Source organism: Bacillus rossius, chromosome 1, assembly GCF_032445375.1.
Source record: "Bacillus rossius redtenbacheri isolate Brsri chromosome 1, Brsri_v3, whole genome shotgun sequence".
In the NCBI taxonomy this organism is placed as follows: Eukaryota; Metazoa; Arthropoda; class Insecta; order Phasmatodea; family Bacillidae; genus Bacillus; species Bacillus rossius.
Window position 1 is genome coordinate 148,773,218 of NC_086330.1, and position 15,704 is coordinate 148,788,921.

Sequence of the window (15,704 nt, forward strand, 5' to 3'; positions counted from 1 at the left end):
TAAGTACATTCAACATTCACCACGATTTTGCTGTGCTTCGAGGTCAGGTGAAAGGCAACTCTTGAACACACTGCGCAAGAGGCAGTGCAAGTCGGAGAACTCACCTCGCTGGCCCGGGGATCTGCAGGCGGGAAGCCGCACCGCCTCTCTGCTGGTCGGTGCACGGCGGCCCGCATCATGTCGGGACACACCGGCCGCGGGGAGACTGGGACCTAGTTCTTTTGAAGTAGTTTTGGGCCCAGCCACTAGATAGTAGCATTCATAATATTTATTACTAACATAACTATATTGATTGTGAGAAGTAATGTAAGAGCTGTCATCAGGCAAAAACATTGGTTGTCTGTAAAGTCGGTTTACGGACGATAGTTTAACGTGACAACGTCATAACAAAACATTGATGAAATTATGGATCCAGAAGAAAAGGAAATATCATATTCGGCCTGAGACTGAGCCATAATAGGCTTTTGCAACCAATCAATTTAGGCATTAAAAATATTATATTCTTTAAGGAAGAATTTTTTTTTTAATTTTTCTATCTTTTGCATGATAAAATCTACCTCTGCATACTTTTATGAATAAAATTGAATCATTTTTATTGAATTATCACTATTTTTTATGGATAAAAAGGAGTGAAATGAAATGTGCAATTGAATTAATAATTTTACTTTTATTTGCATTCATTAATTCAAATATATTTATAACTTTTGAAATGTTGCGTGCTCCGTATTTATTTTTACAAGTACAAAAAAATTTTTCGCAGCAGCCGGGTTTCGAACCGACAACCTTTAATTCTAAAGTTAAGTACGCTAACCACACGCCCACAATGCCATATTGAATTAACGTAGTTTCATATGTTATATATTAACGGTTATAAAAATTTTGTTCACGGTAGGGGAATAATATTAACACGATTTTATAACAAATACGCATCCAAAATACACCAAACTTATTTATAATGTGTTACAATATTTTTTAAAACATTGTGCAAAAGATCCCGGGTGTAATTTGAATTATTATGTGTAACTGTAAAACATCATTGTTAGTTCAAAACGTATTTGAATTTTCAACATTACTTTTAAATAACCGTACCGATTGTGCTGAAATTCGGTGAACGATCGTTAAATTACATAATATTAATAATTAAAACGACGAAAATATGATTGAAAAGTCAAATTGATGGTTGTTCCAATCGAGTGGAAGAGAATTGCCACGCATGCGAACAATGAGCAAACAGAATACATCCGTAATGGGACATCCGTAGTGGGACACTTTTTCGTGCGTGCAGCCGGTGTTCATCGATTTATTAGACGTTGTCACGTCAAAAACCAGTTAAAATTAATTTTGTAGCCAAATATTTTGTATTTTGCATATCTATACTAATTTATATAGAAAATTCCTGTGTTTTACTAAAAAAAAAAAAGCATTCAGATTGCGCTACATGTCGAGCGGAACATTGTTCCATATTCCACTGTGAAGAGTTGCACTTCCATGTCTCCCTCCTTGTTCTATGACACCAGCCGCCTTCGTCCACGCTCCAACGTGGACTCGCGGCCCGCAGCACACAGCTGTCTCTCACGCTACGCCCGCGCCGCGACACGAAATAAAATTCAATTATTCAATAGTACTGCTACCAAAATTAATGTGAATGTTAACTATTTACGGCGCAAATTACCATCAAACTGGAAATTAAATTATAGCCTTGGGAAATTTTTATTGTATGAAATACACGAATGCCTAGTTCTATAATAAAACTAACACTTTAATAAAGCAAATACAAGCGTGAATAAATAGAATAAAAAATTAAAGATCAAAAATAAAAAATAGTAATGTAACTCGATATAAGTATGCAAAATGGAAACATATCACATAAGTAAATAATATTAGACCAAACTGAAACTTATAAAAATATTACAGGGGAGGCATAGGCAATTTATTTTATTATATTTTCTATAATATTAAATTTTTAAAAGATCATGTAGACACAGAATTTTTCTTAAAACACTGTGTTGCTGCATTTTTGCGATTTAAAATAAATAACGAATGGATACAAACTCTCCCTTGAGTCTATTAAATAATAGTAGGTTGTTTGTTACAATCTGAAAATAAATGAGAAACCAATTTTATGTCCAGTCTTTATGTGTGAAACTAACACCAAGTTTGACTATAAAATTCAGAGAGAAATACAAGTAAAAGAATAAAATTAAAATATACAATTTATAATAATTTATCGAAAAAATTGTAATATTTTAAAGAGCTAATTAAATATAATATCCTTAAAATATCATACATTCATTGAATCCTTATTTTCAGTTTGACATACATAATGTGTCCCTACACAATATACTGACGGATTATGTTAAATATATTGAAATAGTGCTAAGGACTCGTTCAGCGTATTTTTGAAGAATCTTGGCCGCAAAGCCGTCTTCCCCTCTTCCCCCCCCCCCCCCCCCCCAAAACCTTTTTTGGTCACCTTTATTTTTGTGCTAAAGTTTTCCCATCGCGAGTCTCTGCGCCTGCGCACTGCGCACTCTCGCGGGTTAAAATAAAGTTTGAACTCTTGTTAGGAAAAAAGATTTCTGCCGCCTCATTCTGGTTTAATTTCTGACCGAGTAATATTAGTTGTATTCCGCGGCGCTCACGTCCATCGTACTGTTACGAACGCCGGACCACGACACGCGCCAAGTTCGGAGCTGATGACAGCCCTGGACGGCCATTTGAGTCACGCGCTGTGTCACGTGCCGTACACTGGCATAAGACATGCCATGTGTGCCTGGCGGGATTACAAGGGTCGTCGCTACCACACTCCCTCCTTCCTGCCCACGCATCGTTCTGCTTCGGTAACTTCATCTATCGTTGAGCGTTCTTGGGAATTCCGCGGGCCGCCGCGCGGAGTAACGCGAATTGACGCTGCTTTTCTGGCCTGTTCGGGCGTCGGGTCGACCCGGGAGGAAGCGACTCGTTACGGCTGCTCTCGACGGTTCTAGAAGCGTGCCCCTGAGTACTTAAGCTGCGACGTCGGTCTCCGCGGCTGTTCCGAACGAGACCCGTGACAGTTTCGAGCGGATTCCGAGCGAAGGGAAGTGCGATATCGGCAAAGAAGGTGATAGACACTTCCTCCCCCCTCCCCCAGAGTGGCGCTACGCGGATTTCGACTGGATCGTGAGAGTGCGGTGACCGAATGGCGCGAGACTGTATGTGCGGACAGGCGCGAGGTAAGGGCCTAGCTCCAGTGAGGAGTGCGAACTACGGAACTTGACAGACATTGAGTGACTTGAGAATAAACATTTTTAAGTACCAGTTATTTGTGATCGGACATTTTTAAGTACTTATTTATTATTAATGTAAATATTAGTAATCAATCAAACTGTAATAAAACTTTATTGAGATAACCCTTACGAACCCTGTTCTCCCTACATTACAAATCATAACGAAGTAGTGTAATATCACACTTATATTACAGACGCAACACAACACCAAAATATCTCATTATTATAGACATGTATATTTTAACCATGTGAAACAATCAGTGAAAAAAGTTATTAAATGTTTATTGTATTTTTCGCACTTCATGCACTATAATAATGAAAAAAATTGTTTAATAAAATTTTTATTTTTAAAATAACTGTACGGAAATGTATTAAACTAGTCCAAACACGAATTTAGCATACAAAACCACAAAATATACGAATAATAATTGTCTTACCAATGTAAAAATTTCATTGGAAAAGAAAAATTATAATGTTCATATTAGTAACTTAGAGCCTACGAAACTGTGAAAATAATGGAAAAAATTAGTTCAATCAGAAAGTCGGCCGGATCTGGTAATTCTGTCATCCTGATCTACAGATATGTCAAACGCGATAGCTAATAAAATTATTTTATTCGGAATACTTCCATTGTGTCACGTCAGTCACACTTTAGTGATGCCAGAATTTGACGTATAACAGGTAAACGCCGTTAGTCAAAACGAATTAACGTTCTTTGAATGATTTTGGCAATGGGGATGATTGATTTAAAACATTATTTTGGACATACGCCATTCCTAGTTTGCACTGTTAACATAGAGAAATATGAATACACAAAGATACAGAAAACAAGCCAAAAGAAGTCTGTTATAAATGTTAAATTTAAAGACAGAACATATGATCCCGTGGAACTAATGGGAACAATATCACTGGATAGACTAGCACAGTGGATTGACAACGACGAGACATTTGCAACAAAAACCGCAAATACATACAAACTATAACTATAGATAACACACCGACAGCAGAGGAACCCGAAGATGATAGTAAACAGATAATCTGGCCACAATACTCAGACAATACAAAAACGCATATGTCCAAGGTTGTTGTTTTGTATTTTTTTTTGCAACTGTCTTTTCGATGTCCGCCCACTGCCCTCGTCAGTGCTGTGATATTGTTTTAATTCCTTGCACGGAATTATCTGTTCTGATTTTAAATTCAACATTTAACATAGGCTGCTTTTGGAATGTTGATTTTTTTGTTTATTAATCTTTATTTGTGCATTCATGTGGTTTTTTCTATGACACACAGTGCAAATAAGCAATGGTGTACGTCGAAAATTATGTTTAAATCAAAAATAAGTCAGGCGTTCGAGCAACACAAGACAGGGAAGTTGGAGTAGGAACCAGCTTAGGTGTTAATTAAGTAGCCTTTAATATTTTTAATATACGTGAAGTGATTTTGGGTAACCATGTAGTTAATAGATTACCAAAAGCACATGGTATTAGTTTAAATATATATTTGCACATCTTTGTACGCTCTGTCGTACGAAACTCTACTCTACAACCACGCTGTCCTTTGGCGAGTTCTCGTCGCTTGTCCGCCAGCCACCCTCGACCCTTCACACCAGCTACCCTCTTATCCTGTCCACTTCCCTCCCCTGACATGGCCCCACTCCACCGATGCAGTCTGTCCACAACCCCAAACACTGGCCAACCGACACCAGGAGGGCAGGACTCTAGTCCAGTGCATTACCACTGCGCATTTGCACTCGCTCTGAAAGTAAGTTGTTTGGAGATACTATAGACTCTTAAGTATGTATAATTTAGTCTCAAGGTAATAAATAAATGTATTGGTGTTGAGACGCCTATTTATGTTAATGTATTCCGTGAAACTAGACAAATTGCTTCGAAAACTTACGACAGTGCAAAACACCTTTTTGTAATAGCAGCCAAGCCCAATGGGTGAATATTTAAATGAGTATGCGTTTTTGAAAGGAGGGGATAAATGTGGAAAACCAATATTTATATACCAGCAGAGCGAAATGAATTAAGTTAAAAATCGGAGATTTTAATTTCATTGTAAATTTTGTCTTCAAAGTTCTTTTAATTTGGAATTGTTAGATGATTTTCTACTAAAATATTTTTCTAAAGGTCTTAGCGGAAGATTTTTAGAGCATTATTTCAAGTATTATGTTGAATCAGACAATTGTATGTCCAGTTTCAATGTTATGTTAATTCTTGTGACTGTTAAAAGAAATTTTCCCATTAGGAAGAAATAAAAACTAATTTCGTTCTTGTCGGCCACAGTCATATGTAAAAGCATTTTTTTTATTTTACTGTAACTTTGCCCAAGTGTAATTTACGCACGTTTAAATTTGAAGTCCGGAATTATAATACTAACAAGGTCTGCGCAATAAAACAATTTTCGATATGAATTGCATACCATGAATAAGGGTTTATTCTTCATTTTGCTAAACCTAGTGTCAAAATAGAAACGACAGTGGCTGCAAATACTAATTTTAAAAAAATAAATAAGAGCATTCCATTGTTAATAAGTCCTGCCAGTACACAGCAAGCGAAGTGCTGTAGCTCGGGAGCTATTGGACCTAAAGAGCTGCGGTGAAGCTCAAGTTGTGGTACATTTAGCCTAATTTTAAAATTTAAAGAGCGAGCCTTTGCTATCACACATACTTATGAAATTTTAAGCGAGAAACAAAAAAAATCCAAAAATTTCGTTGTATTTTGCAAAAATCTCTAAACGCAACAGAAAATATTGTTTGATAACTCCAAATGCGGATTCAGCAACCCAAAAAACATAAGTTGCCATAATAAAACCGATTATTATTTTTTTGCAATGTAAAACTACCATTTCCTTGCATTATAACTATTTCTCGGCTTCTGGATTAATTAACTCGTTAATATTTGTACTAATAAAATTGCTAATCGACCTAGAATATGACTGTAAAAGTCATGTCACATAATCGGGCACATATAAATTCCACCAAATTGGCATTAATCCAGAGGCAAAGATATCATTAGATACACACTACTTTTTGATGTGTAACATCTTAGCTTTAGGTATACGGCATTCGGTACGAGTAATTTCGTGAATGGAACGGAAGTCGGTTGGAACGGAAATATGTAATCATGGTGCTGCCATCTGTGGCGGACTGTGCATATAAAAGTTCACAAAGTCAAAGGTAATTTGTATAGTATTAAATATTTAGTGACTTTTAAAAACTTAAGAAGTATTTGTTCAAAATCAGGTCCAAAGCCGGGGTTTAGTATTTTTCAAGTCTTTCTCGCTTTTATGGGAGCCGTTTGATTACATAGTTTAAAATGTCTGTGAGCTAATGGAATGATTCGATAATCGAAGCAGCTACTCTGGCAGCGAATTCTAGCGGCGGATACGGAATCTATGTGCGGTTCGCGTCCATAAATATAAGAGGGGCAAATAAGGCCCACTTACAAAATAATTGCTTGTAATTATTTTAATATTGGATATTTAAAAAAATATTTTTTATAAAAAACGTTTGCAGATTATATTGCTACATGAGGGTTGTACAAAATTGACTATAACATAGATAATGGAAATTATGTAAAAAGAAATGTAGATAAGTGTAACTGGGCCAAATTGCCTGTAACAGCATATAATAAGGCCCGCATGTATAACATCAGAATGAAAACTTATAAAGTGCAGAAATATTTGTAAATAGTTATATTGGTTTGACAAACAAAATGTTAACACGAGGATAAAAATAATAAATCTGGAATACTCAAATAAAATTCATAGCAGACAAAATGTGTATCTATGTGCGCATTATTGAATTTAATCTGATCTTAACATCTAACTTGGGAGTAAAGGATACTGAACTTAAGAAAAAACCTTAAAAAATGAACCATCGACACCATAAGCTTAAACCATAATACAAACTGAGAAATAAAGACAACATGTAACACAGTTATGGTAAGTTAACAACACAAGCTAACATCAATAAATTCCATAAGTTACTCATTACAATCAAAACAAATAAAATCATCATCATCAATTGTGAGCCCAACACAGTCCTCGTGGACCCAAGTATTGCAGGAACGGCATGCTCGCATGTCTGCAATGAAATCTTCTTGGCAGACACCACACAGCCATTGCTCTTGGGCAGCCCCTTCATCAGCATCAGCATTTGAAGTGGACGGTTGAGCCATGGTTGTAGAATCATTTTGCTGCAACGATTGGGTGGAATGTTTTTCAAAAAGGTTTCTTTTCAATGTTAGAACTTTATAGTTGACAGCCTTTTTTCGTGAGACTTTGCTACGATTAGGTTTTATGTTAGGTGTACCCACAAGTTCTTGAAATGGTGACTTGCTAAGCTTTTCCAATCTTTGAGAAAGAGGCATGTCATCGTCTGATGCATCTTGGTGTGATACAAGACTGGCCGCAAAAGCTTCATCAGGTATCGCAGCACTGTTAAATGGCCAAATGCCTGTTGCTTTAAAACCACTGGCAATGTTTGTTAGTGTCATACATTTACTCCAAACAGGAGTGAATACATGAGAAAAAGTCTCCTTAGTAAGCTTCCTATTTGGCTCCTCGGGATCTTCTTCCCAAAACAAAAGGAGCTGCTGGTCCCAGTAGTGTTCAAAAGACCGGAACACTGCCTTATCCAAAGGCTGAAGCTCGTAAGTCGTGTTGGACGGCAAGCAAAACAGAGTAATATCATGTTCTTCAGCTTTATCGACAATTGAAATGTCAAGGTGAAATTTTGCTCCATCAAGAATGAGCAGTGTAGGGCCGGGAGGTTTGAATTTACTAAAATGTTCTAACCATTTAACAAACACTTGGGTTGTCATACTGCCTTTTCCTGTCATTTCCACAGCTGAGCCAGGCGACAATCCATACCTAAAACTTTGTTTGTACCTTACACCCTTCAACAAAATCATTGGCGGTATCACTTGGCCTAAAGCACTCACACATGCTACAACAGTAACGTTTTCCGCATGTTCTTGAGCTACAAGATGCACTCGCTTTGCTCCTTTTTGTGCCAATACTGACTGTTGATGATGTAACGTAATTCTAACCCCTTTCTTGTCCATGTTAAAAATGTTTTGCGGCTGACTTTTTAAATCCAGAGTATCAATAGTGTCGGCAAGCTTAGTGAAATAATCGCCAACAATCACACGATTCAGTTTCTGTGCTCTAGCTGGATTTAATGATTGTGCTTTTCTGTTTGCAAGACGTGGATGACGGCGCATGAATGAACGGTACCATTCCCTACCTGCTAGCTGCTCCTCTTTGTTGAATGGGTGTTGAATACCGTGCTTTTCAACAAATTTGTAAACACACCTGCGTAGAATTACCGGTGTGAGTGGGAATCCAATTTCACAGAAGCGTATTATTCTGTTCTCTAGGTCACATTCTTGATCAATTGTTAGAATGCATCGTTTCCCCAGCTTATGCTCAGATGACCCTGATTTTATGTGATTCCTCAGGGTTCTGCGTGGTATACCCAACTTATTTTCCACATACCTTTGCGATTTCCCCTGTGATAGTAACCTCAGAGCTTCTTGCATCGTAGATTGGTCCCACTTTGCTCTCAGTCCTATGCATTTCTTGCCCATTGTTCAATAATCTGGAACAACAATTTTATTTTTGATATATCAAACAATAAGTGTTGGTTATAAGTTATTTTCTATGCATGTTGTAGATAGAAAAATGTGTGGCCACTAACAAGAAACGAATTTACTTGCGGATAGTGAATAAGTATTTATTTGAAATTCATTTTTAAAATAAAAATCGAAGCATGGCAGCAGTAACTGTCATATTTTCTTTAAATTCTAGATTTTTAAATATTAAAATTAATATATCTGGACAGAGATTAATATGTTTTGTTGAAATTATATTTTATTAAAAAGATTTCTTTAAAATTTACACTAATCACATTCATTAAAACTTTACTTAACAATAGTCAAAAGTTATTTTAGAATTGAAATTCATGTACGTGAAGTGTAACATTTTTTTAAAACCAATGGCAGGTAATAAGGCCCACCTCGAATAACACTAGGCTTTATTTCCTGTTAGCACGCCAATTTTGTTTTATTCAACACAAAAAAGAGGAATAGTCTTAACCTAAATTTCAATGCATGATTGCATTGTTAATAAAGTACACTAATACACTCTATCTTACCTTAACTTATTATTACTATATTGATTAAAATTTAGAGCTTCTTTTCTGTAGAAATTTTATAAAATAAAGCAAACACTCACCTCCCGTTTCTTTGACGTGATGTATACTGAACACAACGAAGACTACGAAGTTGATGAGTTTGTCGTTAGATAGCACTACTAGTAGCTTCATGACGGCACTCTCAGCGTGCAAGATTTTTGGCGGGATATATTTTAAAAAACAACTGGGCCTTATTTCCTGGTGGGCCTTATAACCGCAACCTACCTTAGTTAAAAACCCAATTTGCTTATATTTATTTTTTTGTGATGATTAAATATAATTAATTACTTATACGTTACATTTTGTGTTCGAGTTTTGTATTGTAAGTATATTTTCCAAATGGGAACACGTGAATTTGCTCGATTCCGAGAATATATGTTACACATCTCTGGCTAGTACTGAAAGTCTCGCTCACATAATGTTTACACATATTGTATCTTATAACGCACTAGAAAAATCTCTTACGCACAACTTGGTTGGTTTCGCAAAAAAAGTATACGTGAATCGAAAACAAACTATTTCCAATACAGTTTAAGGGTGTTAATCGTGTGCGGTATAGCTTGTCTACCTACTCTATTAACACCTTTTGTTACACTACTCGGCCGTTTAGAATGCTTGCACGCACCAAGACACGCGGACAAAAGCCCAGGAATGCCTGGCAGCCAGTGTTGTAATATCCAGCAAGGTTTCTTGTTTATTTATTTATGCGGGGGATTGTGATTGACGGGGGTGGTGGGGGGAGGGCGGCAGTAAAAGTCCCAACGTTCCGTCATGAACACCACCTAATTGCTGTTCGAAGTTATGCGGGCAGTCAGTGTTCCTGTTGCCGACACACGGCGCCCACGCCACACGGTCCGTATAAAACACGGAGCTTGGCCAGAGGAGAGCCACACAGCAGCTTGCAGTGAGAGAGAGTGCAGCGACCCGCCAGCTTACCATGTTTTCGCTTCAGGTAACTGGTGCAGAATAGTTGCGCAACTGTTCAGCGGACACTCTACGGCTCATGACAGCAAGAATTAATTCTGAAAAAAAAAATTAAACCACAATAGCTTATTTTTCTCTAAATGCCCAGATTTTGCTAATAAATTGTTTATTTGACGAATATATAGATATAAAGGTTTCACAGCGTTTTTGGTAGGCGATTTTCCCTCGTTTCTGAAGTTGCAGGACATATGAGGAAACAAACCGTGTGTTTTATTTATGAAATATCATACTAAACGACTCCTATCAGAACCACCTTAAGCGTTTAATACAGTGCATATATGTTTTGTTAACATTCATAAACATGCAGTTAAAGTTATGAACCTACATTTTAAATGGAAAATTTTTACATGCAAATGTGGAACATAATCCCGTTCGGCATAGCCTACTGGCGTAGGTAGATTTCAAATGATCTATTTATTTTGGAAATATTTTGGAAACTTATATAAATTTCTGTAACATTTTAAGAACTTAATGTAAATAACATTTTTATGTTCTCCAATATTACAAAATAATCGATTAAATATTTGCTTATTTTCCATGCAGTGTAAATATTACGAATTATTTTAACTCACAGTATCCAGCATTGAGTATTTACAACGCAGCATTGAATAGTTTAGAATGAATTTAATTTTATATGCCAACAAAGGTAATTATTTTTTTGGCCTTCAAGCTCTATTTTAAATCCCTTGCGCTAACAACGTTGTCGTACAAAAATTTGCTTTGCTCTAAGGATTAAGATAATTTTAAGAGGGTTTAAAATAAATTCAAACAAATTCTATACTAAGAAAGTTTCTTTAATTTTTTTTAAATTCAACCTTTTTTTTTACGGTAGTAAATCGTTCAATCAAAAATTGATTCAGCCAAAATTTAGAAAAAAATTGGATTCATACAATAAATTATAACGGATATGATAGTGCATACATAAAAAAATAATGATTATTTTTTACTTTCAAACTTTTTTATTTCCACTCCTTGAAGTAATGGTTGGGTAAACAAAAAATTTTTAATGATAGATGTATTGATATTATTCATATCATAGGAGTTACAGCAATTTTTCTGTTTTTCAAAAAACCTCCATTTCTTCCCCTTTGGTCGGCTATTGCCCATTAACGAACTCGCCAGGAGATTTTCCACTACCAGATTTTATGCATCAGTCTGGAAATGATTTGTGAAAAATTGCGATACTTATCGTGTCCACAACATTGTTATGTGTTTATGTATGTATATATAATATCTGTTGAAAATATTTAATACAGAACAACAAATGCAACGAAGGCCTTGTGTTAGTATTTTATATATAAGCTCTTAAATAATCGTAAACACAAAAAAAAAAAAATAAAAAATAAAATCAAAGAGGCTTGTGAAAGAGAGCCATAACGGGCCCACCCAATCAGGGCTGTATCTGTGTTAGCGAGGCGGGATGATAAGTGTGACGCTTGCTTGTGCTTCTAACACGTTATCGCCTTTACGAGCAAGGCTGTGAACTGGCGTGCAGTCGTCTCTTGCATGGAGAAACTATGAGATTGGAGAGGTAACCTTAACATTATATGGCGATTAAATTATATTAAAGATGAAAGCAAGTCCCTTGAGTGTTTCCAAGAATCTGTACCGAGTTTTTGATACCTAAATATTTTTCTGTAAGATAGTATTTTAGCAATTTCCCTTCTTCTTAAATTACAGTTTAAAAACCAAATCCGGGAACAGAACTTCTCATCCGCCCTCAGCGTATTCTTGAATGTTCATCAAACAGACAGCGCTTGGTTTTCATGAACAGTTTTCCAATGCGCGTTTTATCTGAAGCTCTGCGCCGTATTGGTACCCAGATAGCCGCACGTATTGGGAACAACGCTTATCAGATGTATCCGATGGAGACGAATTGCCTCATAGAACTGTTTCTAACTTGCAATAACAACAAACACGTGTTGCAGGTTTTCGCCGTGTTGATGGTGGCCGTCGCAGTGTCGGCGTACCCGGGATACCAGCAGTACCATCTGCAAGCAGCGCACCACGAACCATACGTGAGTATACAGGTCTTCCGCGAATCGCGGGCAATAAATTGAATAATTGGTAAGGAATACCAAAAACCAGCAACATTTTTCCAGGAATAGTATGTCCGGAAACACAACACATTAAAATTACAGGCGTGAAAACTTGCGTGTGATTTTGAATTTCCCGTGGGGCATTCTGCGCGCCTCCAGAGTCCGAGACGCGCGACCGCAGCGCGAATGCCCCACGGGAAGCAGGCGACAAGCACTCAGGTCTGCAGCTAATCAACACATACCGACTGCTAGCTTCGCCTTCCTTGTTTAGTGATAATTTTGTTTATTTTATAAATGTTTACTTTTGTACTTTAAATTGAGTACATTATCAGACGTAAAAAAATTTGGCCAGGATTCCTGGTTGGTGTGCCTAAGATAAAATATTGGTTTTCTCGGCCGGTTTGTAGAGTTTCTGCTTTTGGTAAATTTCCATCTCAGCTTCAGAGAATGAATAAAATCTATAGATGTTACAATTATTCAAATAAAAGTATTTTATGGTAGTACTATTCCATCACCCACATCTAATAATTGCAAATTTTTTCTTGGTTAATTATATATGAATCAAAATCAACATCATTAAAGTCTGAATCTTACAACGTTCAGTATCATTGATGTCCAATTGACCATATAATCACGCAACCATAGTTTGGTTTACATAAACTTCGTGGTATGAATTCAGGTAGTCTTTGGTTAAGACGTGATAAGTAGGGACCTGCAAAATTCGCGGATTCAGTGACCTTCAGGATAGACTCTAAATACACTCTACACACTCGGGCAAATGCCAACTGTTCATTGGCTGCTTACTTGTGAGTCGTCTCGACTGGGTGTCTGTGATTCGACCCTTATTTGAGTGAGGGTCTCTAATTGGCCCTCATTACTCCAGATTAACAGTGAACCAGTGGTAGAAGCAGCGCTAAGGTATAATTATTTGAATTGTAGCATATCGCGGAATGAATCCGCGAATTGTACAGGTCTCTAGTGATAAGATATTCATATTCGGTACATTTATGTTGTGCAAGCGCCCTTAGAAAATGCACACTACTTCTCCTGCAATTCATATCGCCTTCTCTTACAAAAAATGCGTATCGGCCATCAATCTCTATGAATGTAAAGCCTGACGCTCTGTTGTCGTTTGTAAAGTCTGTAATCTCAACAATCCGCTAATCGCCAAAGCCAAAAATGTATGAGTACCACAACCAACCAACAAATCACTATACTGTTTACCAGGCTGCTGGTTGCTAGTTTGTATGGCTAGCTCTTAGATCCCTTTCAGAATAGGCGACTAGTTAAGTCCACTAGTTGATGGGGTGGATGTCGAGAGGTTGGTGTAGCGAAGTAGCAGATGATTGGGAGACGCCCGAGTCCCTTCACACGCAGTCAACTGGTGCGCTCTCAGGGCGGCCAGTAGTCACTGTACCACTAACACTCTCATCCCAACCAGTAGACTCCACACAAGACACTACTGTCATTCGTCCTCACACCAGTCGCCTAGTTGACTGCACCGAGGTCGTAGTGGAGGGTTTCAGTGTGGAGCAGTTTATAACAGTCCCGCGATATGGAATATGAGGTATGAGGAATTCTACTGTAAAATCAAAAGGAGTGAAACTTGAAGGGAATTTCTGTAACAACGGTGGAACCCACACTTTCCTTCGTCTGAATTTCCTCCGTTTTGCTTCTCTTCTTGCTGGAAAGCAAGCTCATCGCACCGACCTCCTGTTGGGGAGAGAAGTTGATTCCACAAGAAAAAAACCCAGTGTAACTTAAAAAAAAAAAGGACTCAAGCGAATAAATTTAAAGTGTTAAAGTTTACTAGTTAAGTGTGCGATAGCTTTATATTAAGAATTTAGGGGTTATATAAACCATTTAGTTACAGAATTAAATGTAACTGTTTGAGTAAATAAAATATACAATTACATAGTTTTTTTTTATAAAAACATAATGATTTTGTGTGTGTAATAGTCTTGTTGTGGTGGTTTGATATAAACGTGCTGATTTCATGATTAAACTGTAGATACAATAACTTCATATGATATCTTGAAGCCGGCTGTAATATACAGATTACGAGCCACAACATTGGTTTTTCAGGGGTTAAGGTTACCTATACACGCGATTTAAAAACATCTGAAGATATCCGAGTGGAGTTGGTTTGAATAAAGAATTTAAGAATACGCTTATGGTGAAAGAGTAGTTTTGTTTACTTATTCCGTTTTTAAACTGTATTTCTAGAAGAGTGAAAATGGTTAAATCTTGTGTTTTCAGACTAATTTTTAGGCATGAAACATCCGGTATAAATTCTTGAAAGAACTCAAGCTACTTAAAATACAATTTAAACTTCATTCCTCCGCCATATAACGTTATAGTTATCGCTTAAAACTCGCAGTTGTCCTATGCATGACGAGAAGACTGCGTGCCAGTTTAGAGGCGATATCACGCTAGAAGCACCAGCGATCGTCGCACTTATCATCCCGCCTCACTAACAAAAACACACCCATAAATTTAGGGACGATTTAATGTCACACGTGAGTTTTCATTTAGTAATTTTGTGGATTCCCATAAACGGAATTATTTGGTACCTTGACTTTGCTGTTTCCGTCTTATATGACCGTCTACGAGACGCAAAGCTCAAACAATCAACTGAAGAAATTTACCACTGTGATGTTTGTCGCAGGCGTACCCGCAGTACGAGTTCAAGTACGGGGTGCACGACCCGCACACGGGCGACGTGAAGAACCAGTGGGAGACCAGGGACGGCGACGTGGTGAAGGGCTCCTACAGCCTGGTCGAGCCCGACGGCTCCACGAGGACCGTGCACTACACGGCCGACAAGCACAGCGGCTTCAACGCCGTGGTCAAGAAGTCCGGCCACTCCTCCCACCCTCAGCACTACGGCCATCACGGCTACTGACTCTCTACTCCATAGTGACTATTTATTTATATACTATTTGTACCCTTGTAATAAAACATGTTTGATAAATAATTATGCATTCGTATTGTATTTATCACTTATAATCATGGTAGTAAACTTAGCGTTGATATTTTATGGTCTTCCACGATAGAATCATTCTCCAAAATTCTTCACTAAAGATTCGTTTTTAATGAAAATTGGAATATTGATTATGAGTACTCCAAAGCAGGCCATCGAAAAGAATCGTTTTATTCTGAATGAAAATACATAAATAATTTCTAGCTGGCAAAATTAGCATATTTTAA

The 15,704-nt window shown here is 37.2% G+C and overlaps 1 protein-coding gene across 1 annotated transcript in view; it reads left to right on the plus strand.

Moving 5' to 3' along the window:
• Positions 1-15,399, plus strand: part of LOC134537574 (uncharacterized) — a 106,024-nt gene extending 90,625 nt beyond the window's left edge. Inside the window, exons 5-7 of the mRNA XM_063378198.1 lie at positions 12,415-12,473; positions 13,668-13,712; positions 15,163-15,399. Of these exons, the coding sequence (XP_063234268.1) occupies positions 12,415-12,473; positions 13,668-13,712; positions 15,163-15,399 (341 nt within the window). The remainder of the gene's footprint in view (positions 1-12,414; positions 12,474-13,667; positions 13,713-15,162) is intronic.
• Positions 15,400-15,704: the final 305 nt, after the last annotated feature.